Source organism: Gambusia affinis, linkage group LG21 (assembly GCF_019740435.1).
Source record: "Gambusia affinis linkage group LG21, SWU_Gaff_1.0, whole genome shotgun sequence".
Lineage (NCBI taxonomy): Eukaryota > Metazoa > Chordata > Actinopteri > Cyprinodontiformes > Poeciliidae > Gambusia > Gambusia affinis.
In genome coordinates, this window is record NC_057888.1 from 6,047,619 (window position 1) to 6,074,722 (window position 27,104).

Genomic DNA, 27,104 nt, shown 5'->3' on the forward strand with positions numbered 1-27,104 from the left:
AAGCAGGCAGCACTGTGAAGACAAAATTCAGCCTGATTTGCTTTGTCAAAAACTCCAGAAGACATTAGTGGAGGCCTCAACAATTGCTGAATCGTCTGACAAATAGATCAGTTTGAGACTAAAGGACTTTGCGTCTAACCAGGTGGACAGCAGCACAGGAGCAACACTGTACTCTCACCATTCCGGCTATGTACAGAAATACTGAAGTGACTGTAGTTTTTGGCAGTATCAGAAATGATCAAGAAGCTGAGTACTCAGAGCTGGTGGACTACTTTGTGGCATGGTGAGGGAATAATCATCTCACCTTGAATGTGAACAAAACAAAGGTATTGACCGTAGACTTTAGGAGGAACAGGGTTTCACACTATTTATCCATCAAGGAAGAAGTGGAGGTGGTTAAGGATTATGAACACCTCTGTGTTCGTCCAGACAACAGGCTAAACTGGAGACTTAACAGTGATATTGTCTACAAGAAGGGACAAGACCTTAGCTGCCTCAAGAAAGCTAAGGTCCTTCAAAGTTGTCAGCAAGATGCTGCAGATCTTTAAAGACTGCCATCTCTCCTTCCATCATCTGTTTGAGTGGCAGCATCAGAACCTGGGTTTGAAAAGCTCAACAGCCTGATAAAGAAAGCTGGTTCTGTTCTGGGGACGACTGTGGAACCTCTGGAGATGATAGTGCAAAGAAGGATAAAATCAAGAACATTATGGACAAACCTGACCAAGCCTTTCATGAAACTGTTACACAACAACAAAATGTCTTCAGTCTGAGGCGTCTTCAGAACTGTTGCAATACAGACGGCTACATGAACTCCTTCCTGTCCATCAGCATCTACAGCAACTCTTTGAAGAACATGGAATATTATGATATACAACCACACTGAATTTTCCTCTGAATTAATCATTAAATTCATTTATCTTCTGTCATTTCTGTGTTCTGATCTGCAACAACTCCACTACATGAGAGAGGCACCCAATTCTTTGCTTTGCTTTAAATTTGGTAAGATAAGGTTTGGATCCAGCTGTTCACTCATTAAACCTTCTCTGTGACTCTGTCCATAATGTTCTTGAACTAAACACGTTTAGTTTGGAGGTCTGTAGGGATCAACTTTGCAGAATGTTGGCAACCTTTGTGCGTTACCTGCCTTGGTCTGCAGAATGAGGTCTGCTGACTGCATTCTGTGACTTTTAAATAGCCTTCCACTTCAAGACCTTTCTTTCTGACATTTTCAGTAGTTTCCACTTTGCTATAACACCACCAGCAGATGACTATATGATATTTAGTAGCGGTGATGATGTTGATTGACCTACAAAATACATGTCAAAGCGGGTGTCATAGTGATTTGACCAATAAGATGTAATTGGTTGTTATGCCTCCCTCTCACAGGTTGCCAACCAGATTTAAAACACAACAAACTGAATTTAATTGAGTATAAATACTCAAAAAATAAACAACAAATCTGTTAAAATTACCATTATGAACAACAACCCTCTGTCTGACTCATTTTTGTGAACACTGAGACAGTTATTTTTTGGTTTTTAGAGTATCAAAAGCAGAATAAAATCAATTGCAACATAAATAAGACCTTTTTCTTTGTTCACAAAAAGATATTTTACCGTTGAACATCAAGCTCATTTTTGACCATTTCACCATTATTCTGCTTTTCTACTTGTACTCGTCTTTTGTGTTTATGCAGTGATGCTCCCAAAAGCACATGTTATGACAGCTCTTTAGCTGTGAGCACATCAGTGCGTTTTGTCCACCGGGAAAATCAATACCTTGTTTAGAGCTGAAATTGGACAGTCAATGGGCACAATCATCTGTTTCCAATGACAGTAAATGCCAGTTACTGGAATCAGAATGTCAACTGTTTGCGACCGACCAACAATCAACACTGCAGATCAATTTTTCCACTTACTTTGCAGTTATAAACATCAAGCCATATAAACCCATACATTATGTATGGTTAGAGGAGTACAATGGATCCAGGTACAGGCCAAGATGCAAATCTGCAATGGCTTAGAGGCAAGTCCAGACTGTAAAAAAGAGAATTTACAGCACCACAAACATAGGATTAGCTATTTCTAGCTTGCGGGGATATCAAACTGCTAGTGTGTGGAGAAGTTGGTGAAAATGAATTTAAAGCAGTGATCTGACTAGCAAAAATACAGTTCTGTATACAAACTTCAGCATTTGCAACATAAATGAGAGAATTCAGAAAAATAAATACAAAAACATAACTAGGGTTTAAGAGTTAGATGTACAGTAGTAAAACAGGAAGGACTGGAGTTTTCAAACACACATGTCCTCATTTTTCTGCTGTCTATTTTTGTTCTATCTCTTGATTAGGTGCAAATTTATTCCTATCCTTGCTAAATTCTTGTCCTGCTTAAAAAGGCATGTCCACAATTAGTCAGTTTGTCCCTGTCCATTCTGTTTTTTGGACTGCAACAACTGTAATGTACAGTACATAGGTTTAACTAAATTTTAAGATTTTTGTGTCAGAAATCAGAAGCAACATTGGATTGTTTATAAAAATAAAAGGAGAACTACTTTTATTATTAGCTGGTTCATTTAAAAATTGCAGTTTATATCGGTGAAGATAAAAATAATACACAATGGACAACAATTATTTAGCTAAAAAACAACAGCAAACAAGCCCCATAAACTTAAAATTCCAACCACCCATATATGTAATTTATTCCAAAAGTGTTGAAATGATTTGGAGAAAACTGCTTGGATTTCTACAGGGTACAGCTCCAGAAAATCTGTCTGCAAACTGTGGTTTTCCTTTTCTTTTGCTTTGAGAGTAATAGTGTCTTCCTTTCTCTACAGTCTCTCTGCTCATTGGTACAAACCTTGCTTCACTGTGAATAATGATGTTCTCTCAACAACTTTACATAGCATCCTCACAAGGTCTTTAGCTGTTTCTGGGGTTGATACAAACTTTGTTGTTTTTTCTTCTAAAAAAGAAAAACTGTTAAACTCTTTTCTCTCTTTCATTAACTAAAATAATTTTAATGTTGCAAACATGAAAAGCTTAGTCAGATTTATTCTCACAGTGGGACAAAATGGTTATTTTTCTTTTTATACAGTCTCCAGTTTTAATTTTGTATAATATTTAATCGTGCGACCATTATTGTCCCCAAGTTAAAACTGCTGCAGTTAAAGTGTAGGTTGCAACAAGATATCTATTAATCTGTTGTTGATCATTGGTCCAGTTAGAAACATGAATCATCTGAGCTTTTGTTGAAACAGAGAAGAGTTCCAATACACCAAAAATATTCCACCTCTTTCATTGTCCCTTATCAGATCCAAGAATATTTTAATTGAGTCCAGGACTGAGATTGGATTGGCTCGGTTTAGATCAGTTCACTGAAGTAAGATTTGCACTTTTCAAAACCTCTCATCTGAACCCACTTAAGATGGACACAAAATCTTTTTGCGTTGCCCACAAATGAATGTTGCTCTTGGCTCATCGTTGGGTTAAGTTAAGCCACCAACACAAGGAGGTTAGCTTTAAACATTAGTTTATTTGTGAAAGGTGTAAAATCATCAATGCTGACAGTAAAATGCAGCCTGCCACTCCACAACATATTTTCAAGCCTCTCTTTTTTGCTGATGTGACAACTTCAAAAACAAGAAAAAAAAAAAAACAAAGTGTCGGCTAAACAACTTGCCCTATGTTTTCATTTGAACAAAACAAAATGGTTTCTTTTTTCAGTACATTTTTTTATGTTTTACTTTGGGATTTCTAACAAACAGAAAAAAGAAATCCAACCCTGTTGTCCTTGGGGATCATATTTCATTATTCTTCCATCAGACGTTATGGTGTCCCTTCGCTGTTTCTCGTTAGTGTTTGAACAAAACGACCCATCGAGATATAAATGTGTGTGTGTGTATGCGTGTGTGTCATTGGGGAAAAGATAACAGTAGTCCAGGTGATTAGAGGTCACTGCATCCTGGCTGGGGGTGGAGCTGGGTGGGTGGGTGGGTTGTCATGGAGGCGTGGCCGTTAAATGCTGGAGTGGGAAACGGAGGGGGTGTGTAGCGGGGACGCAGGGCCACATCACCTCGGGCTTCTCCTGACCGCCTGTGATTGATGGGGAAGAGCTGATGAGCCAAGCTCCCAATGTCACTCTACAATTAAATAACTCTCACCGCCGAACTGCTTTGGACCCCTCCTCCTCCTGTACTGTCATAAACCTCCCCCGTCTCCTCCCTTTCACCTCTTTCTCTACTCTCATGCTCTTCCCACTCCCCTCCTTTCACTCTTTGCCACTCTTTAGATTTTTTATTTTTTATTTTTTTTGAAGACATGTGACAATCTCAGTATGATCCACTCTAAAATGTCTCCTTTGCTTTTGTCACTTGTTTACCACAATCCAGGAAGCAGGTGTTTTTCCTCAGCTGCTGGTTGTCCAGTTCAAACTTTGCCAGCTGTTCTTCCAGGTATGACAGACAGAGGCTGCTCTTTCTATTAGTTCGGGTCAGTGCTCCCTTCCTAAACGAGAAGGAGCTGCACTATTGTAATGCGCCTGTTTCCAGAAATGCAAATAACGCTGAGGAAAAACACAAAGAAGATAATCCGTCCATGACTAATGACTCTAATATGAAACCTAATGTGGAAACAGGTGTTTAAACTTGGATAAAAATATATAAACCATGTGCTCTGAAGCAAACTCCAAAGAGAAAGCTGGAAGAGACTGCAAAGATTTTACTTGAATAGTGTGATGATGCATACAGAGTTTGCTGCATATTGCCACTAATTAGGCCTATGACTAATATTGGTTTGTTCACAGTGGGCTGTAGTTCATAGAAGCCAACCTTATTCTGCATTCTTTAGTCACCCAATGAGCTCACTTTGGGTAACGTATAAAACTCTCAGCGCACAAATGTGTATCTTCTGGATAACATTTGGGATGTTAGAGGGAGTGAAGATGTGATAAACGGACTTTTGAACATAAATGTTCCATGCATTTCAATCATATTCGTCATTCTATAAAAAATAATCTGAAAAGTGTCTGGGTTTTATTTAGGGGTATCAGATTAAAAAGGACAAAAGACAAATGCACCCCAGACTTTTCACTGATTTTATTTGAAAAGCACATGATCAGTTTCCTTCAGCTTTTGCTTGTTTTTTTTGTGGTTCTTTGTCTTGGGTTGTCATAACCTCTAGTAGAACATGGAGGTGGCAGTTGAATGATATGGGAACGCTTTTCTTCAGGAATGGCAGAAACAAAGTTCAGAGCTGAACATGGAGTCGGCTAAATGCACAGAAATGATTGAAGTAAACCTGTTGGTGGTCAGAGATTGAGGTTTGCCTCCAGCCGGAAAATGACTGCAGACATCCAGAACCAGAATAGAAATGGTGTCAGGATCCTGTGTGTGTGTGTGTGTGAGTGAGAGAGTAACGCATCTTCTCTAGCGAGGATCTTGGTGAGGAGCCAGGGCAGTCGACGCACGTGGAGATCATCAGCCTCATCAGGGTGTGGAAACAAAGGAGATGCAGATCCGTCAACCACTGCTGGAGGATTAACGCTACCGGTAGTCTCTCTCAGGCTCTCTCTCGTTGTCTGCTAGTTTAGCTGATGTTTAGTCTTTGAGCTTGTTATCTTAGTCTCTCAGCCTTGTGTTGCTCTGTCCAGGTTTCATCAAGGAGATTTCCTAGTTGGAGTGATCCCTCTGTTTCCTCCTACCGAGTCTCTTTCCTGCAAGGAACCTGCCTGCCTGCTCCGCCCATTCCCAGTCATCATTAGACTCTATCTGGACCTTCGGCCCACTTATCCCCACCAAAACTCCACACGGGATCCAGGACAACCTTCCCCCTACGGTTCACCTGAACCGCCTTACAAGTAAGCCGCTTCTATTTGCTTAAGGAGCACTCACCCCAGACCACCAGTAACACCGCTCTGTTTCAGGTGCCGCAGTTCGCGCATAGCTGTCAAATCCCGAGACGCTACGTGGACCTGTCTTTGTTATCCGATCATTTGTTAATAAATTCCCTTCTTCTTACTTGGACTTGTTGAGTCTGCATGTGGGTCAGAAGATTAGAGCCGAACATGGCAGAATCCTCCAGCCAATCAGACCCAGCAGAACCAACTCAGGATCCCAATCTGGATCATGCTGTGCTCGTCCGTCATGATTCCATGCTCAAGTCCTTATATGAGCAACAGGTTAACACTAACCAGCGCTTAGACCAGTTTTCCCAGATTCTCAAGGACTTTTCCCAACGACCGGTTTCTGCAGGCCCTTCTCCCGCAGTTCCGCCACCGGCTGCAGTCCCGCCTCCTGCCCTTGCCAGCGCATCCGCCTCACCGGCGCAGACATCTCCCCTCCCCGTACGATTCAAAGAGGTCTCGCCACCTACTCCGGAGCCCTACGCAGGAGAAATAGGTAAATGTGGAGGTTTTTTGTTACAGTGCTCTTTAGTTTTTTCCTTTTCACCCCAGGGTTTCCAGACAGATGCAGCAAAGATCTCCCGTAATTGGGTTGTTAAGGGGAAGAGCGCTTAAGTGGGCGGAGGCTAAGATGGGACAACAAACATTGTTTCAGGGCACTTATGATTCGTTTTTGTCTTCGTTTAAGCAAACCTTTGGTTATACAGAGTCTCGTTCAGAGATTACCCGCAAGCTTTGGAAGTTAAGGCAGGGTGGCCAGGCTGTGGCAGATTTCGCTATTGATTTTAGAACTTTGGCCGCTTCTTCCGGCTGGAACACGGAGGCATTAAAGGGAGCCTTTCTGCAGGCTCTGAATGACAATATAAAGGACTAATTGGCTTATCGAGATGAACCAGGATCATTGGAGGATCTCATTACACTAGCTATTAGGATAGATAATAGGATCCGGGACAGAACCCGATCCAAGAAGGATCTGCATTTCTGTTCTAACATGGCTGAATCCAATACATTCTCTACAGATCTGAGCCCTGAGGAACCTATGCAGATAGGTAGAACCAGACTCACCCCTGAGGAACGACAGCGTCGTTTGAGATCTGGAGCCTGTCTTTATTGTGGTCAGACAGGACATTATGTCGCCAACTGTAAGAATCTGCCAAAAGACAAGGCTCACCATTAGCTACGGGAGGAGTGGTGGGCAGCTCTAAGAAGAATTCCCGTTTTACCTTACCATGTTCATTGATAACTTGTAACCAGTCCTTCCAGACATTTGTTTTAGTTGATTCTGGATGTGAACAGAACCTCATGGATAACGATCTGGTTAATCAACTCCACATACCCACAGTTCCCCTTCCTACTCCAGTTTTGGTCTCGGCTCTGGATGGTAAGGCTTTACCAGTTATAACTCATCGCACTATTCCCATCGAACTTTTAGTGTCGGGAAATCATCGGGAGATGATAACCTTTTTTGTTTTTCCCTCACCTCAGTCGCCAGTGGTTCTAGGCTATCCATGGCTCAACTGCCATAATCCTCACCTTGACTGGAGGAGCAGTCGGGTGGAGTCTTGGAGCAAACACTGTTTATCATCATGTCTGCAATCTGCTCTTCCCCCAGCAGTTTCTCATCCAGAGGATGAACCCTCCCCAGTCGACTTGGCCAACGTGCCATCCGAATACCATAACCTCCACATGGTTTTCAGTAAGTCCAGAGCTCTCTCTCTCCTCCTCGTCCATACGATTGTCCTATTGACCTCCTTCCAGGAGCACCTCTGCCCACCAGCCGTCTGTACAGCATATCCAAACCCGAAAGAGAGAGCATGGAGAAGTACATCAGTGAATCCCTGGCAGCTGGCATAATCCGTTCATCTACCTCACCCGTGGGAGCCTTCTTCTTCGGTAAGAAGGATGGAACACTCAGACCTTGTATCGATTACAGGGCGTTAAACCAAATCACTGTTAAGAATAAATACCCACTACCATTACTCGCTTCAGCTTTGGAACTCGTTCAGGGGGCCACCATATTCACCAAGCTTGATCTCCGTAATGCTTACCATTTAATCAGAATGCGAGAGGGAGACGAGTGGAAAACGGCGTTTAGGACACCACTCGGCCATTTTGAATATTTGGTTATGCCCTTTGGTCTCATGAATGCACCAGCAGTGTTCCAGTCGCTAGTTAATGATGTCCTTAGGGATTATCTTAATCAGTTTGTTTTTGTCTATCTTGATGACATCCTTATTTTTTCGAGATCCTTAGAGGAACATAGGGAGCATGTTCGTCTGGTTCTTCAGCGTCTTTTGGAGAACCAGCTGTTCGTGAAGGCTGAGAAATGCGAGTTCCATGCGTCGTCAGTGACATTCCTGGGTTATGTTTTGAGCAGCGGGCAGGTGAAGACGGACCCGGCTAAGGTTCAGGCGGTCTTGGACTGGCCAACCCCAACATCTCGTAAACAACTTCAACGTTTTCTGGGGTTTGCCAATTTCTACCGTCGGTTCATTAAGAACTATAGTCAGACTGTCCTACCTCTCACCAGCCTGACATCCACCAAGGCTAGTTTTAGTTGGTCACCTACAGCAGAACAAAGTTTCTTAGAACTGAAGAGGAGGTTTGCTGCTGCGCCCATCCTCATGCAGCCTGACCCCCTGAAGCAGTTTGTTGTCGAGGTGGATGCCTCCGATTCTGGAGTGGGGGCAGTTCTGTCACAAGTTTCTTCCAGTGACAACAGATTACACCCCTGTGCGTTCTTCTCCCGTCGTCTATCATCAGCAGAAAGAAACTACGATGTAGGAGATAGGGAACTTTTGGCCATGAAGATGGCTTTTGATGAGTGGCGTCACTGGTTAGAGGGGGCTGAGCATCCCATTGTTGTCTGGACAGACCACAAGAACCTTGCTTACCTTCAGCAAGCTAAGAGGTTGAACCCCAGACAGTCCCGCTGGTCTCTCTTTTTCTCCAGGTTCAACTTTACTATCTCATACAGGCCAGGTTCCAGAAACACCAAGCCAGACGCACTTTCTAGACTCTTCTCCTCAGATCATGACGCACCAGCTGCCACCATCATTCCACCATCGTGTAGTTGGAGCCCTTTCTTGGGAGATTAAGGACCAGGTGCTGGCAGCTCAACAGACCGAACCTGGTCCTGTTAATAAACCACCCAACCGTTTGTACGTCCCTCTTCAGTCAGAGCTTCTTATTCATTGGGCTCACACAGCAAAGTTTTCGTGTCATCCTGGCATTAATAGAACTGTCACCCTGATCAGACGGAACTTTTGGTGGCCATCTTTATTTAGAGATGTAAAGGACTACGTGCTGGCCTGTTCAGTTTGTGCTCGTAATAAGACTCGGAATCAACCTCCTAGTGGGTTACTTCACCCACTTCCTGTTCCCAAACGTCCCTGGTAACATATAGCTCTCGATTTACTGGGTTACCACCTTCAAAAGGCTTCACCACCATCCTAACTGTCGTAGACCGTTTCTCTAAGGCCTGCCACCTGGTTCCCTTACGAAAACTCCCCACCGCCATGCAGACTGCTCAGCTCCTGACCAAACATGTGTTTCGCCTGCATGGCATTCCGCTGAAATTCTTTCTGACAGAGGTCCGCAGTTTGTTTCGAGAGTTTGGAAGGGTTTTGGGACAGCCCTGGGAGCCAAGGTTGCCCTTAGTTCTGGGTTTCACCCCCAGACTAATGGTCAGACTGAGCGTCTGAACCAGGAGCTTGAGGCCGCCCTTCGTTGTCTCTGTTCTTCGCACCCTTCCTCCTGGAGTGTACACTTACCTTGGGTGGAGTACGCCCACAACAGTCACACTTCAACTGCTACTGGTCTTTCTCCTTTTGAGTCTCTTGGTTATCAGCCTCCTCTGTTTCCGTCGGATGAACAACAAGCATCAGTCACCTCTGTCCGCCATCACCTCCGCCGTTGCAGACACATCTGGGCCCTTACTAATGCTGCCCTCAACCGGACGGCCGAGGTGAATCGCAGATTGGCAGATCGTAAGAGAACCCCTGCCCCTTCATTCTCACCTGGACAGGAGGTTTGGCTTTCCACACGTGATATCAATCTCAAATCATCAAATCGCAAACTGTCCCCTCGATTTATTGGTCCTTTTAAAATAACCTCTGTTCTCAGTCCTTTAGCCGTGCGCCTCAAACTGCCTGAGGGATTGAAGATTCATCCTGTTTTTCATGTCTCCCTCCTTAAGCCTGTTCGTTCTAGTCCTCTTTGTCCCCCTTCCGGACCCCCGCCGCCCGCCCGGGATATCGATGGCCACCCTGCCTATGACGTCACTAAGATCCTGGCTGTTCGTCGTCGGGGTAGAGGATTCCAGTATTTAGTGGACTGGCGTGGTTATGGGCCTGAGGAACGGTCTTGGGTTCCCCGTTCGTTCATCCTCGACCCTGATCTCATTCGGGACTTTGAGGCTTCGCATGGGTCGTCCTTGTCCCGACCGCCAGGAGGCGGTCTTTAGTGGGGGGGTGGTGTCAGGATCCTGTGTGTGTGTGTGTGTGTGTGTGTGTGTGTGTGTGTGTGTGTGAGTGAGAGAGTAACGCATCTTCTCTAGCGAGGATCTTGGTGAGGAGCCAGGGCAGTCGACGCACGTGGAGATCATCAGCCTCATCAGGGTGTGGAAACAAAGGAGATGCAGATCCGTCAACCACTGCTGGAGGATTAACGCCCTCTCTCAGGCTCTCTCTCGTTGTCTGCTAGTTTAGCTGATGTTTAGTCTTTGAGCTTGTTATCTTAGTCTCTCAGCCTTGTGTTGCTCTGTCCAGGTTTCATCAAGGAGATTTCCTAGTTGGAGTGATCCCTCTGTTTCCTCCTACCGAGTCTCTTTCCTGCAAGGAACCTGCCTGCCTGCTCCGCCCATTCCCAGTCATCATTAGACTCTATCTGGACCTTCGGCCCACTTATCCCCACCAAAACTCCACACGGGATCCAGGACAACCTTCCCCCTACGGTTCACCTGAACCGCCTTACAAGTAAGCCGCTTCTATTTGCTTAAGGAGCACTCACCCCAGACCACCAGTAACACCGCTCTGTTTCAGGTGCCGCAGTTCGCGCATAGCTGTCAAATCCCGAGACGCTACGTGGACCTGTCTTTGTTATCCGATCATTTGTTAATAAATTCCCTTCTTCTTACTTGGACTTGTTGAGTCTGCATGTGGGTCAGAAGATTAGAGCCGAACATGGCAAATGGTTTCCATCACAGTATCATAATGACTTACAATGGCTAAATGCAGAATGTGTGGCAAGACATGAAAACTAATGTTCACAGATGTTCTCTACAATTACAGAATCAGATATTTTGCAATGTTGAATGAGCAAAAAGTGTCTAGCCTTCAAATGTTAAGAACTACCCCAAATGAATAACTAGGGGGATGTACAATACTATCCCACATTTTATGTTTTTCTTTATAAAACAATTGAATAAAACTGCATATTTTTGCTCCACATTTGCAATTAAAGTCCCACTAAATATATTATTAAAGGTTATGTCACCCAACTTTAAGAAAAATAATTCTGGTGGAAAACCCACCAGGCACATCAACCTAAACACAAAATCCCTATAGTGCCATAAATTTGTAGCAGCATCAGGATGTGGGAATCTATAAAATGATACGTTTCATAAAATGTCGAAGTTTGTTGTTGTAGTAGAAAAATAGCAAAAGTTTAGTTTTTCACAAAGTGTACATGAGAAATGCGCTGTTTTTACATGCTACTGGCAGGATCTAACTCTCAACGCAGCAGGAGGTGAATGTATGATTCCTCTCATTGGTTAAAGATGTCAAGGAATTTGCATTGACTTATTTTCTCTTCCACTTCCTCCTCTTACCACTACCAAGGCATTGATTTAGCAGCATACATGCCATCTGCTGCCAAAAACTTGGCAGCTAAAATTTTTTGGTTCTCCGTTGCTTCTTGCCAGACGCACCGCGTGTGTCTTCTGGCTTTATCACCTCGCCAACTTATTTTTTGGTTTACAAAAAAAAAAAAAGGAGAGAGCGAGGACAGAAAAAACTCCATCCTCTCCAGTAAAGAGGGGATTTGGCTCGGATGAGAGCGTTATTTCCCGTCTCCAATCCGCTCCTGCTGCCGCTGCCGCTGCTGCGCGTCCCTTGTCGCTTGTACAGTACAAGAGGGATGTAGAGACTAAACCCCGAACCCTGCAGCTGGGGTTCCCTGCACACCACCGAAGCGACAGTGCGCAGGAGAGAGATAGAGAGCGAGAGAGAGAGACAGAGGGAAGTATGGAGGGAGGGAGGGAAGAGGAGAAGGTGAGAAACAGAGACGGGGAAGAGTCAGAAGCGCCATCTCCCTGCTGTGGCTGAGCGTTTACGCGCGATCCGAGAACACGTCTCCAGCCTCTCCGGGACTAAATCCACCATGATAACTTCCAAACTCCTAATTCTCACATAATCTGGCTTTCTTTATGGGCTGCAATAAGAGAGGGAAGGTGCAACTTTTACCAACGGAAATCATCCATGTGAAGTTCCTTTGGTAAGTAAATGTTCATGTTTTATTTTTATTTTTTAAATAGAATGTGCATTTATATATATTTTTGGATTCATTTCCACTCTGTTGCTCACTTAATTCATGCATTTGCTTGGATTATCTGTGCATATTTCATCCCATCGTTTATCCTGTCATTAGTATTCCACGGACACGGGTTTCCTGCGGCGGGCGCTCACGGGGATGTTTACTGTCGGCGCTTCCCCGCTGCCTGGCGCCCCATCATGCGCTTATTTGCCACCTCCTGATGTTCTTAATGTTCGCTGCTGGTCTGTTTCCCCCATCAAACTTCTAATCGGTCTGCCGAAATGATTCGCGCATGTCTTAGTTCTTGTTTCATTTCGTCGGGGGAAACCGTGGCTGGCTGATCGGATCCAGACGCGCTGCGAACTTTTCCTGCACGCTGCAGCTGTGTTGACAGCTAATGCGCAGTGATTGATGTTTAACAGGAGGGTCAAAAGCAGCGAGGTCACAGAAAATTTATCTTTGAATAACTTTGGCTGCGTCCATGTAAATGCCGCGCAGTTTGACCAAGTTGTGGGCTTTGGAGTGAAGTCGATTTGCATGATTTTTACTCAAGTCTCCGTTCGGCTTTCTAAACAAAATAGAGTGTGTGGTATTTGGCACTGACTGCATTTAGTTATTTCTTGAGTGCACTAGAGTTACAATTTCATTTCTATTTAATAAAAACCCTATTCAAAATGTCATTTTTTTTTTTTTTTTTTTTTTTTTTTTCCACTAGGTGAGGATGATTTTTCTTGTAAATCTGATTGTTTGCATGGTTGGAGGTGGAGGTGAGGAGTGGTATTAACTTTTTCATGACTTTTTAGACATTAATTAACATTGCTGCAAATTTGTTACACTCTCAGGCTCAGATAATAAATCATTCTTCAAAACAAATATTTATTTTTTCCTCCTACATGGGATTTATGAGGAGCAACGTTTTGTGTCATAAAAGGTTTAGAAACTCAGAAAATGTATAAATATTTATGCATGGGGATGTCTAAAGTTAAAAATGGAATTTATTAAAAAAGACGACAAAATACAGAGATACATGACAATCTTAATAAAAAGAACATAATTTTGGTGTCCAAAGAATATGAATTAGGAATACAAATTTCTTAAAATATTGGGAAATCTGGCTCCTCGCAGACATGCTGTCCTTGTTCACCCTGTTGTTTCTGATTTCAAACTACAGCTTTTGGATATTGCATTTAAATTTCAATTCATAATTGGTTTTGGTGGCAGAAGTTTGGACACATCTGGCAAAGGGGATGGTGGGGGCATGAGGGAATGGCTAAACCAATAACACTGTTGACTCTTGCTCAAACTCTTTGTATACAATTCATTTGTATTAATGAAAAAGCAAGCTTAATCGAATTAATTTAATATATGAATTGCTAAATTACAATGCTTTTTCTTACTAAACTATTAATATTCTGATTCATTTATACTTACGTCATTTTGAGAATATTTTTTCAGTGAGTCACTTTTAAACCATTATTCTCGGCCGCAGCTCCTGATATATGAGAGCAGCATAATGAATTTAAGATTCCTTTCTAACCTTTTTGTTTTTATCTCTAACAGAGTCAGTGCCCTCATCCACCCAGACCCCACCCCTTTGAAAACTTAGTTGAAGAAATTTATTTTTTAACTCATTTTTGTGCCTGCTTAATATCCAATTTTAAATATACAGTGTTTGTGCAGCAAATGCTTTATTTGCATGCGCCACATAACGTGACAGACCCCCAATGGCTACATAAAATTGATCACCTCATTCGAATGCATGTGTGAACTCACATTTGCTGGTTGTCAGCGTATCAGAAACCTTGATACTGAGAGCTGAAATGCAACTGAAGCCATGGAAGTGACCCCATTTCCAAGTTTTATTTACATCTAATGTGGAAAAACAGCTCTTAAGCCCTTTATGGTTAGAAAGATAAGTCTAGGAATAGAGATGTTTCTTCACACAAAACCACCAGAGGCAACTAGCATACTTTTCTCTATACTTTTTAATACTTATTTTTCCATAAAAGCAAACTTACTTTTGCTTTTTCTACAACTTAACCTCCCAGCATCATAACTATCTGTATGTAAACATATTTATATTCTGCTGTGAAGTTCAATCAGCTGCATATCTGCTTGAGAAAGTTGTATTAAAGCAAATCAATGAAGGAATGGTAGGAATCAGTGAGAGGATCCTTTCAGCCAGAGGGCTCAGGTTCAAGCTTCTGGCTCAGCATGAGTCTGTGCTCTCTCTCTCTCTCCCTCAGTGTGCGTGTTGTAAATAATCTGAAGGATAACGCGGAAGCTCCTGCAGACAGTAAAAATCAATGAATCTTCTTATTACGGTTATTACAGTTATGTGGCAACTACTTGTTTTATTTCAGGAACACAGAGAAAAGCATCACTGGTGTGTGTGCTCGTTACCTGAATCAAAAAAAAAGAAGAATCTTGATTTAGAAGCTGTCTTAAAACATATTTAGCTTAAACTTTGCACAACTTTTTATGCCATTTCCCGCTTCACCTTCCGAGTGATGGATGAGCTGACGGATATGAGAGAGCGTGCGATTGCTAAAGTGAGAGCTGCGGTGCTGGTAATCCTGTTGTGAGGCTGGAAAATGGGATTAGAGCAAGAGAAACAGAGCCAAAGGAAGACTGGAAGATGCTTTACATTCACAGCTCTGGCTCACATTTTCACTTAAATTAATGACATCACTTTGACACTGGTCAGCAATGAGTCTCTGGAGGTGACCCAATGCTGATCCAGACTCACCTGCTGTCAGATCGTTGATTCTCTCTACTGATGTCTGAAAGTACTGAAATTCAGCATCTGTCTCAGAATAACATGTTGTCCCCAGGTGTTGGCAGCATTATGCTGTGGGGTTGTTTAGAAAGTGACAAGGCAGATAGCCTGAGTTATTGAGACATCGTTGTGTTGTCTGAATATATTTAAGCTAAAGCTAAAAAGCTAGGTTTTTTTTCTTTCCTGTCTTCAAAGTTAGAAATATTTTTTAGTTTTGTAGCAAAACATTGCAAATATTTTACTTGCAATCAAGTTTACGTAACTTCCACATTAAAAAAAACTATCAGATTGTCTCTTTAAAAGAAAAAATTGGAAGTGCTGTCCCTTTGTAAAAGTTGAATAAGTCAGTTGTGTATGAATGTTCAAGAAGTTTGCTCAAAATCTAGGAAGCTCCCTTTCTACAATATGACAATACCTTGAGATATTTTTTCATTGTTTGTGCTGCCAACTCCACTATGAAACATGGAGGTGATGGCACCATGTTGTGACTGTTGTTCTTTTCAGTAAGGTAAAGGAAGTTACCCAGAGTTGATGATACTTTGTGAAAATGTCTGATTTCACCCCCCACCTGGAAAACATGTCATGTAGGAACATTTAGATGGTTTGAAAGCATAACATTGGAAAGACTTTCACAATATTATGAATATTCTTACCTTCACAATATTATCTTCCTTATTCAACAGAAAACAAAATGTCTCTAAAAGTAGATTTGTAAGGTGTTTTTTCTTTGAAAAGTGAAACAAAACTCTTGAACGTGCCTGCAAGAATTAGCCTCCATCTGTCAACACATTTATTCATAAACAATGCAAGTTAGAAAAACTATTGTAACGATAAAATTAGAAATAATAGTTGAATGTGACTGAGATGGTTGTGTTATGCTCTACGTGGCAGAACATTTCTCATATAACACAGAGGTGGCAACATGATGCTGTGGTATTTTTCAAAGCAGCCAGAAAAAATGGCCGCACTTGGTTATACTTTGTGTTGATAATTTATTTCAATTAAATATAAGAGGCTCGCTTATTGCAATCTTTAAATTTGGACTTGTTGACACTAAAACATTACATGCAGGGTAAAACAACCTCATAAAAGAGGAAGCATTATGTCTCTTTAAAAGCATATTTAAGTTATTTTCGCTTTAAAAAGTGACATAAAACGCTGCAGTTTGCCAGCAGTAAAGACTTTTGGCTCCACAGTCACACTTTTTTATTTTTGAAGAAATTCTGCCTTTTCTTATCAGCACTCATCATTCTTGCTCAAAACAAGATAGAAACTCATCTACTATGATAATACAATTAGATATGACTTTTTTACTTTATTTTTTTAATCAAGATTGTATCTTTTTATACTCATGCTGAGAAATTGTAAGCCTACATGAAGATCTTGTCATCACATCCACGTTCATGTTTTGCCAGTCGAAAATTTCATCTAGATTTTATGCTTTATTTCTCCAAAATGATAAACTGCATCAAGAAGAAAAATAAAACATTGATTTCTTCGGTGCGTGACATGCCTAATAAATTAAAATCAACTCGATGGTAAATCAGAAGAAACTCATTAAATAAAAAGCCAATATCTGCTTTAGTGAGCCCACTTCTTGTATGCCAGAGCTGCATTATCTCCAAGCTGTATGAGGCTCCCATCTCTCCTCTCTCACTTTGGAGCTTTAGCAAAATGACATGCAATAAGTCGGCTTGACTCGACCCCGTCGAACAACACCAGCGCTGCGGCCGGCCTTCGCGAGTCATGCTGCCCTGCAGCCACATCTGCTCCACTTTTCACCTCTGCCACTAACTCTCAATAAAGAGTGTGTTTATGTGTCCATATTTTTCGACTTTTTCAGTCGATTGGGATGAGTTCATGCATTTTTTTTTTCCCTCCACAGCGTGCGGGCTGAAAATACACACGAGTATCAAGTAAATCTGCAACTGGTGAGGATTTCTCTTGCAAACATTCAGCTGTCTGTGCAGAGGTGTTTTTGCAGCTGTGATTTATTTCTGTATTAATTATTAGCGTTGCCTAATGACTTTCCTGTGGTGAAGCACAACAAATCACTTCCACAGGATGTGTGTGGTGTGCGTTTTTTTTTTCTTTCTTTCTTGCTTGAGGGGAATTGAGAGGAAGTAAAATGAGAAGTGGAAAGATCTGTGTGGGAAGAAAGAGGTCACTGTATGCCAAAGCAATTACCTTTCTCACCCAGGGCTGTGCCAATACTCTACATAGAGGAGAGACACAGAGAGGTCAGAGAGGAAACAAACATGCACACGTGTGGTCAAAAACACCATCCTGAAGTTCACATTCACACATAAATCTTCGGAAAACAGTTCCATGCAAAGATATTCACACCCATTGACCCTTTGCACATTTTATCAGATAAGAGTTTCAACTACCGTATGTTGTTTAACATCATGCACATGCATATTTGTGAAGTGAATGGAAAAATGGCGCTTAGTTGTCAAACTGTTTTAGTTATGAAAATCTTAAAAGGGTGTTGTGCTGTTGTATTCGGCTTTGTTTAGTGTAACACCCATAAGAGGAGAGCATCATGTCCTTTAGCCTTTTCATGAATGTATTTGTGAATGTAATTAATTATTAAAAGTTGTGTCATAGACAATCATATAGTTTTATTTTAGAAAAAATGGATTCTGTTCATAACATCTTTTATTGTCCATATAACAAATTGTTGAGCAATAGCATTGCCTGTTAGAGTCAACTGTTGCATACTTACCTTGCTGCTATGCTTGGTGTTGCTGCAGGTGAAAAGCTAGACCCAAAATATATGCACAAAACCAGGCTATTGAAAGTTGTGATTTCCGGGACAGATGGCTTTTATGCTTGTTTATAGGTCTCCATTTTGCATTTTTTCCTAACATTGAGCTCATCACTCATCAATCTGTAAAATGATTCCCTCCACAAAGCTGTTCCATGTTACAAGAAATTTTGGGGCCTTCTGGTGTCTGAAACACATCAAACATGTGGAAGATGCAAACTGGTGGTAGAATAAAAAAAATCATTTGAAACAACCAGAGACAACAAACCTAAACATACGGCCAGAGCTAAAATGAAATGGCTCAGGCCACTAAATGTATCTACGTATTAAAATTGATGTTCCTAGATGCTCTCCGTTTAATTTGACTCTCCAGCTGTGCAAACCATTTCCATCTATTTCAAAATGATGCACTATGTGTTGGTTTATCACTCAATATCCCATTAAAATACATAGCAGTTTGTGGTTAAAGGATGTAAATGTGACAAGATGAATATGTTTGCGAGGCTCTGGATGTATTGCAGAAGATACTGTTGGACCTCAAACAGCAGCCGTCATATGAAGTTCCCAGGATGCTTTGTGACATGAAGAACATTATCTGTCAAAGCCCGCCGCTGTCCTCGGCTCTGACAAGTCATCATGTTCTGGCGTCATCAGGGGGGTTGAGAGTCGGTTGTAGCACGTTGATGGCAGCGAGACAAACCCATAACCCCACCCCCACGCCTTCCAAGCCCCCTCTCGCCCCTCCACATCCTCTCTTGCGCTCCAGTCGGAGCAACATGGTTTTTCCCACTCGGAGTGGAGGTCAGGATCGCCGGGCCTCCATGCATGCTGCTGACAGCTCAGATTTATTTTTAATCACGGTGATGAGAGCGTGCACCGCTCAGATCATGTGGCTTGCTAGAGTTGAGTGGCGAGTCCTATTCACCGTCACCATCATCTTATAGAAAGGGAAAATATGACAAAATAATGACCTTGGTGAGAGGAGGCCTGGATAATTGTTAGGCTGCTGAATGGTGTTTGATTGTTATGCTGTCGTTGTCCCGCTCAGTGTGAAATCTCTTTGCTTGGATTCATTGAAAAGCCCTGTCATTTCTCCCTCCATCTTACCCCTATTAACACTTTGACCTCACCTGATTCTCTTTGCAGCATCTGTAGGTGAGAATGTGTGCATTGCATTTACTGCCTGTCCGCTCTATTCATTTTTTCACCTATTTCCTTAGGATTGCTGGAAAAATGCCATTATCATTGCATCGGCAGGCCCATTACGTGCTATCAGAAGTGACTGCGGTCATAGAGGCAATTCTGCTGACACTCCTCTCTTTTCTCTCCTCTGTCTTTGTCTTTCCCTTCTTTTCTGTTCTGATAGGTGCCAATTACAAAGAGTCAGTGTCCAAACCCCCAGTCAAGTCCCCGGTGCACCTCTCAGCCAGCTCTCTGGGTCCAAAGCGGCACGAATAATCCCACTTCCCTTCTCCGATAAAGGAGAAAGAGGAAGTTGTGCAGCAAAATGCAGAATTTGAGTCATTTTCAACCCGTGTGCTCTTTTCAGGGTCCAATTGCTGCTGCTTTCTTGTGAAACGCAGAGTCCGGACTGTTCAGATAAAAGCCCAAGGGTTTTGACATTTCAGTTCTTTTTAATTTTTGCTCCTGTTCTTGCTTCACTGCATTTTGGAGGGGAGCCCAGACGATGGGTTGGTGTTGTTCAGGCATATGCAGAGCCCTGGCTCTCCTGGTGCTCCTGTTTGTCTTGAGGGGGAGAGGTTGCTGCTGTTGGGGGCTGAGTCCCAGCTCTGGGGATGGGGAGAAGTCCCTGCGCTCTGATCCGGACTCCTGGGAGGCCCTGCACAGGAACAAACGCAGCTGGGTATGGAACCAGTTCTTCGTTTTGGAGGAGTACACAGGAAACGATCCTCTTTACGTCGGCAAGGTGAGTGATCCGTGACACGGGTTATCAAAGCTTAACAGTCTAGAGCAGCAAGGGACAGACATCAGCACAGTGATGCCAAAATATATTCATACCCCTCTGCTTTTTCCAAGTTTTGCTACATTATAGATTTGTTCTAAATAGATCATTTTTTCTAAAAAAAAAACACAAAAAAAAAAAACCTTTTCAAAAACTTGTTTTCAGAGATTTAGGTAAATTTCCAAAAAACTGTAACATAATTTTGCAATGACACTGAAAACCATTGCATCCAAGTTGTACTGATCATCCTTCTGATGCTGCTTTCAGAGAACATGGGGTAAATTCAGTTGCTTCTGCTCACATCCAGAACTGAGCAGTTTGTTTTCTTGATCAACTTGATTAAATCACACCCTAGCAGAGAAAGTTTAAGCCTAACGACCAGGATTCAAACATGAGCAGAGGATATTTGTGAAAAAGGCAAATAATTCTGATTGCAGGAAGATATTGCTGGGAGATGTGAGACACATTTGAAAACAAATACGAGTTTCAGTATCAGAGCTGAAATGGAAGAAGTTTTAAACCCCCAGGATCCTCTTTAGATCTGGGGAAAAAAAATCAAAGAAGTCACCAAGAATGCATTGGTCACATTAGTGAAGTTTTGTTCAGTTGCGGAGCTAAAAGTGCCATCCAGAAAGTCAACCAGTTCTGACGAACACCAGCTATAAGACCTCCATGATGGATTAGCCACAGGCAAACCACTGTTCAATAAGAGGTATATAGAAACCTGCTTACATTTGTCCAAAATAGAACATAGCGAATGTTAGACTAAGGGAAATCATAAAAAAATCAAATAAAATAAAAACTTTAGTCAAATGAAATCAAAATAGAACCTTTTTGACAGGACGTTCATTGCTAGGTATGGAGAAAAAACACCACCATTATGCTAACAGGAATGAGAAATATGTTTCCAGTCACTAGGTAAAATGGCAGCAGCCAAATAGAGAAATTCTTCGAGGATACCTGCTCCAAAGACTTGATGATTCATCTTCCAACCTGCTTGATACAGCCAAGATAACAGAGGATCAAGCGTACTCTTGAGGAGCAGGCTGTGACTGTCCTTGCATAGCTAAATCAGAGCTCAGACTTGAATCCAAATGAACATATCTGGAAATGCTAAAAACTGGCATCTAATGATGGTATCCATTCAACCTTGACAGAGCTCGAGACAATCTGCAGGGAGAAAATACCCCAAAACAGATGAGCCAAGCTTGTAGATACCTAACCAAGAAGCCTCGATGCTGAGGTAGTTGCCAATGGTTGTTAAATTGTTTAGCCATGGTTGTGAATACCTTTGAAAGATAACAAGCTTTTGGGGGGAAGAGGATAGTTGCTTCTGCAGGAGATCATTGTGAAGAAAATATAATGAAGAGATCTGAATACTTTCTAGTGAGAATGTATATCAGCTGTGTCTGAATCTTTCTTTGCTTAAAATATTTCCTTATGTCTGCAGGTTTGGTGCACCTGTATGGTAATATGTATATCAATAACCTGTTAACACAGAGACCTGCAGAAACTGGGACACAGCAGAGTTTTTACAGAGTTGTGCATATTCCCACTGTCCTATATAAAATGCTAAACAAATGAAAAGACTCCTCACAGACTGTGTGGGAAGAAAGGAACTCTGCATTTTATTTCAGAAAGCTTGGTTTTAAAAAAAAATATGCTTTTAGTTTTGAGATCTGCATCAATGTGACAAGGTAATTTGCATTGTAATAAGTCCCCAGGAAAAGTATAGATTGCACAAATGTACCTTTTTGCTGCCCTGCCAATGCCCAAGCTGATAGGTCAAAGATATGCCAGTTTTGGCAGGTAAATAAGTACAAAACCCTCATAAAAACATTTAAAACAAGGTAAAAATATGGGGACTAATCCGTCTTTTATGAGAGTTGGCAGTGCAATCGGTTCTTCACAATTCTCACTTTTTTTGTTCAAAGACCAACAGTGAAAATAGCCTACAGGTTTGTTTTTTTTTTAGAAAATAAAATAAATAAAATAAATAAATAAAATACATGCTTGGAGCATCATACATATATATATATATGCAAATATATATTATGGAAACTGAGTGAAATCAAAGATTCAGCTCTACCATCTAACTGGAGGAAAAATCTCATAAATGTTACTGCATAGAAGTGCAAATTAATCTCTGGTAATCATTTAGTTTTTCTCGTAGTTCTCTCTCCTTATGCTCAGTGTTTTCTTCAGGTTTAGTCACTTTGTCTTTTTTAGTAACAACGCAGCTGCAAGGTTAGCGCTACTTTACTGCAAAGTATCTTTAAACTCCGTAGAAAAGACATTTCTTGTAAGGTTACATGGTACCAACAGTACTAATAAAAAGTTGAACGTGAGCATGAGTTAAAACGCATCATTCTTTTACAGTTTTAGGAATTTTTAAAATATGTTTAGAGGATACATAGAAAAAATATAAGCCATGTCTCTTCACTTGTTACTTTCACATACAAATTGGCACTGTTTCACATACAAACAGTTATCTGCAACCGAAAGTTAGAAAAGGAAAAGCATCACCTTATAACTCCCATAAGCTACGGCTTCCAAGGTTTTGGGATTGTTTATTAATACATTAGGCACAAAATTAAAAAATAACAGCTAAAACCAAATCTGCTCTTGTTGTTAAGAACAAGGTAGCATGTGCAGCATAGCCAGTCCTTACTGGCTAGAAAAATATAATCAAAACTCATATTAGTTATTGTTTTAAAGCTTTCAACATTATTTTGTGTTTAATGCCGAGGACAAAAATTAAAATGAACTAAATGTCACAGAAATGTAACATTCTTACACTGTAAGATTCTTACAGACACTGATTAGTGTGATTACTGTTATTACCTTGTTAGGGTTTGACACTGGTTTTTCACATTCTGTTACTTGAACATAGACGATTAATAACACCGATAAAATGCTGGAGTCTTTTGCTCCACATGGTCACAAGGAGGAGATTTTAGGGTAAAAGTATATCAATATATTTCTAATTCCATTCTATCTGAAAATCCTGCTGAACATATATTGTGTCTTGCAAAATGCTTTTGCAAAAAGAGCTTGAACTTCCTGGGGATTAGCCTCCTTTCTCCACCCAGGTGTACGCCTTACGGACAAAACATTCATACCACTGCAGGTGAAGTGATAAACATTGATTTGCTTCCAAACTGTGCAATGTTCTGCAGGAAAGTATTAGTTTTTGACACTCGTGAGAATGTTACTCTGTATTGCACCGCCTACCTTCACAGAAGAAATAGATCTACTGGGAAAATTTGTAGAAATCAGATCAAAGAGCCTCACTAACCTCCACTACCAGCTTCTGCATCTCCAATACCCTGACATAAACTAAATGCATTCTGCAAATTAAAATCAGACATTATTTTGCTGAATAGCAGTAGAGTCTAACTGGAGGGACTGAATATACTTTCAATCTTGGGAAAGGTTTGATAACCCTCTGAGTGAGGTGGAAAGGGATGTTTGGGATTTTATCCCTTACCTCTTAACTCCGTGACCCAATCTCAGAAATTCCAATGACAATGAATGGATGGGTAGAAATACATAGAAAGTTATTTTATGCCTTTATAAAAGCATAAAATTGTTTATTTGCATGCTAGCAAGAGATACACCAGGAAACTTACCAGAGATTATACGTTGCCAATTTTCCTTTGATAAACTAAACCCTAAAAATATTTTCTGTTATTGAATGCATCAATCTTATAAACTCCCTCCATTTTACAAAGCAACTATCAGCATTCATTATGATTCATCTTTTTATAGGTAAGAGTTTTAAAGATATGCTTCGATCCATAAATTACAAAGATCTTGCAATGGATTTAGTTTTGGTTGAATTCCAAACTACCTCTGAAACAGAAACTGAAACACATTTTTTAATCTGTTTTTGTTGCTGAGAATAAAAAATTGTAAGCGAGGAGAATCACCATCAGTGTTGGCCACAAGAAACCTGATCAGAGCATTTCTATTTGTAACTGTTGGTGTGAGCTCATAATCCAAATATAAAACAGCTAAAAGCGTCTTAAAATTGTTGTATGAAGAGTGTTAAGAGAAAGGACTCTTTACTTTAAAATAGAATATTAATGTGCAAGTTCTCTCGTCGTGTAACTGTGCAGGCTGTTTCTTCTGAGCTTTTAGCACCACCAGTATAAATGGGGGCCCTCCTGCTGCAGAAAACGGCACATGCATGTGCAGTACAAGCCAGATGGTCCTCGGATTGGTCTCTAGATCCCCGTTATCTTGCAGAATTTTCTGGTCTTATTATTAAATTAGTTTTCATCTTTCCGCTCATCTGCGGGATAATCATTCTTATCCGCCGCGTATTTGCCGGGTCTGCTCTCGCAAGCCCATTTCCTCACCGTCTCTGAACTGAATTAGGATCTCCAGCTGGAATTAGGATACATTTTACTGTCCCATTGTTCTTCTCTGCTTTTGTGCCAGGAAGATGCTGCGAGGGGAAAGCATCTAAATCAGACCGAGCATATTTGCGGCTCGGCTGGAGTTCAGCTAAGGGTCATTTTTATGTCCAAGTGTCCGTCGTGAAATATTGTCATTTGTGATCTGTGTGTCTCCTGATATCTGTTAAGTCTGACTGCAGGGAGGGGCAGTGTGGACCTTTATCATCTTCTGATGCTTTGTCTTTGTCTAGAGTAGCCCTGTTTCAAAATTAAATAGATTTTGCTGAAGAAGCTGAAGTGCCTTTTTTCTTTTGCACTGTCTTGGGTCTGATTGCTTTTCTTGTTAGTAAATCCTGAAGCATGCAAACAGACTGATTACTTATTCATAGACATGTAGTTGAGAGCTTCTTATCTACATGGAAAACACACATTTATTTTCAAGTTTGTTCCAAGAGATTCTCCTTGTTTTTCTTTTCTACATGTGTGGAATGATTTTTCAGTTAGTTTGCTTTTTAAGGGTTTGCCAAACAAATGACACAGTTCTACAAATAAATAATTCATCAGATAAATATTGATGTGTATGACAAAGAAAACTGTGAACTAAGTATCATGTTATAAGTTAAATTAAAGTCAATTGCAAGTATTTTTAGGTTAACTTACGGACCTCAAAGGGTAATTTAACTCAAACAATTCTTGGAAAATGTTTTTTGATAGTCATTACTATGAAAGGTGACACCAAAAACCATAAGGTTGTTAAAGCAACCTTTTAACACCAAGACATTTTAAAACAGCCTTTTGTTTGTTATTGATTACACAAACATTAAAATGAGTATGTATATTTTGTTTGAATAATTGCATTGTAACTATGCATGCAAAAAACAATCCATTTTCAGCACCTTTTCAGAAATTCTATTTTGATTCATGATGCAAGTAGTGTGACGAAACACAACACTGAAAGTGTGAAAAGTTACACGATCTACATCTTTACATCTAACCCCCTACCCAGACTAAGTCTAACCCTTTCAAAAATACTGAAAATGTGATTCCTTTTCTCCCGATGGGAGGCCCAGGCTGCCCAAGAACTTGAGAGGCTGTCACATTATTTGTTCCCTCAGATCATAGCTGTCACACAGTGTGGGTTTGTTTGGTATTGCAAGGTCACAGTGCTGCTGTAAAATATCTGGGCGGGACACCCTGACCTCGAGCGACAAGGGAGGTCCTGCCATGTCAGGAAAATGACCTTAATAGAAATGAATTCTTCATGCAGCCTCTGCAATAAAAGATGTAGGGAGACAATGAAATAGATGCAGCTGCGGCTCTGAATTTCCAGCACTTTTACTGGCAAAACCAGACCACCAGAGTGGTATGAGCAGTAATTGCTTTCATCACTTGTTTCCTCATATCTAACATGGCAAACAATGGAAATCTGTGTCCAAACAAAGGCACAGTCTGCTGCACGACTTGCAAGGCTGGAAGCAAAAGGAAAATATGATACAGTTGGTTGGAAAATGGGAAGTCATCGCTTTTGGCCCCGGCCTCTCCCTTTGCATCTGCAGTCTGCTTGGCTTTAATGCATTCTGTCAGATTCTGAATTCCACAACCAAATCTCTCATTACGCCTTGGCACTCAGCCTCGGGTAAGCGTGCTGGCCTGGAATCAGCTGCAGTCACATCAAGCTGGCGGAAACATACATTAAAGGGGCTCTGAAAAGCTAAACAGAGATTGGTGATGCTTGTACTTAAACAAGCGACAACGCCGCAGCGATTCAGTCACTTAACAAACACTTGCACTTTTGGTAAACATGATGCTATTAACAGATTCTGCTGGGTGTTCATGCTGCTAAATATTTGCAAAGCATCTGCTGAGTAAGAGAGGTTCAGAGGTAGTGTTTATGCAACGTAGCAAAAAACTTAGTAGTTATATACAATTTGGAGTGTATGTCTTTATGTTGCATTAAGTGTTGTTGCTTTAAATCTTGAATTTTTATGTTTTCGTGTTTGCAAGCATTCTACCAATTTTTGAATAACTTCATATGCACATGTAATGAACCAACTATTTTTTTTTGTGAATGAGGCCCAGTTTTCTACCATTTGATAAGAATATGACATTTTACTAAACTAACTGTCATAAAAGGTATTTTTCATTTTAATAAAAATGCACTCTATATGACAATTATTCCATGACATTGAAAATCAGATAGGAAATAAATGACAGACGTCAAGAAAGGAGCACACTCCCTATTACATGTTATAAAGCTCAATAGTTCCCAAATGGGGTCTCACCATCAGGATGGCAGCATATCCATGCTGAGTGGAGGAGCCTGGCAGTAGTTAAGGTATCCATGATGTGTGGTCTGCACACAACTTTTTGAATGCCAATCATGTTTCATGCCAAAGCTACACCCACATCACACACATTAAGCTGGCAGATCTCCAAGGCATTTATTTTTCATCCTTTTGGTCCAATACTACTCTGTGTGGCATCTTGCTGTTGCTATGGCTGTAATTAAAATGATCTCATCTCACAGCCTGACAAACACACCCTTACACTTATAGATCATGGAGCACTATGCTACCTATGGAATATTGTTCCAAGCTTGTGGGAAGTACGTACACCTCGAAATTGCACCAAATAGGCAGGTAGCTGGTAGAGCAATGGAAATTTTGAGTACTTCAGCTATTTTGTAATTATGCAAACTGTTAAAGAGAAGGCCTGGGATCGTATTTAGCAATCAACAGATGAGTTGGAAAAAAAG

General features: G+C 41.1%; 1 protein-coding gene across 2 annotated transcripts in view; it reads left to right on the forward strand.

Annotated features, from left to right (window-relative positions):
• The first annotated feature begins 12,201 nt into the window (after nucleotides 1-12,201).
• The window catches only part of LOC122823996 (cadherin-7-like), a 133,977-nt gene continuing 119,074 nt past the window's right edge, over nucleotides 12,202-27,104 (forward strand). The window contains exons 1-3 of one of the 2 annotated variants that reach the window (XM_044104132.1): nucleotides 12,202-12,395; nucleotides 17,099-17,144; nucleotides 19,350-19,910. In XM_044104132.1, coding sequence (XP_043960067.1) covers nucleotides 19,671-19,910 — 240 coding nt within the window. In that variant the 5' untranslated portion in view covers nucleotides 12,202-12,395; nucleotides 17,099-17,144; nucleotides 19,350-19,670. The remainder of the gene's footprint in view (nucleotides 12,396-17,098; nucleotides 17,145-19,349; nucleotides 19,911-27,104) is intronic. The other variant, XM_044104131.1, reaches the window with a different exon arrangement.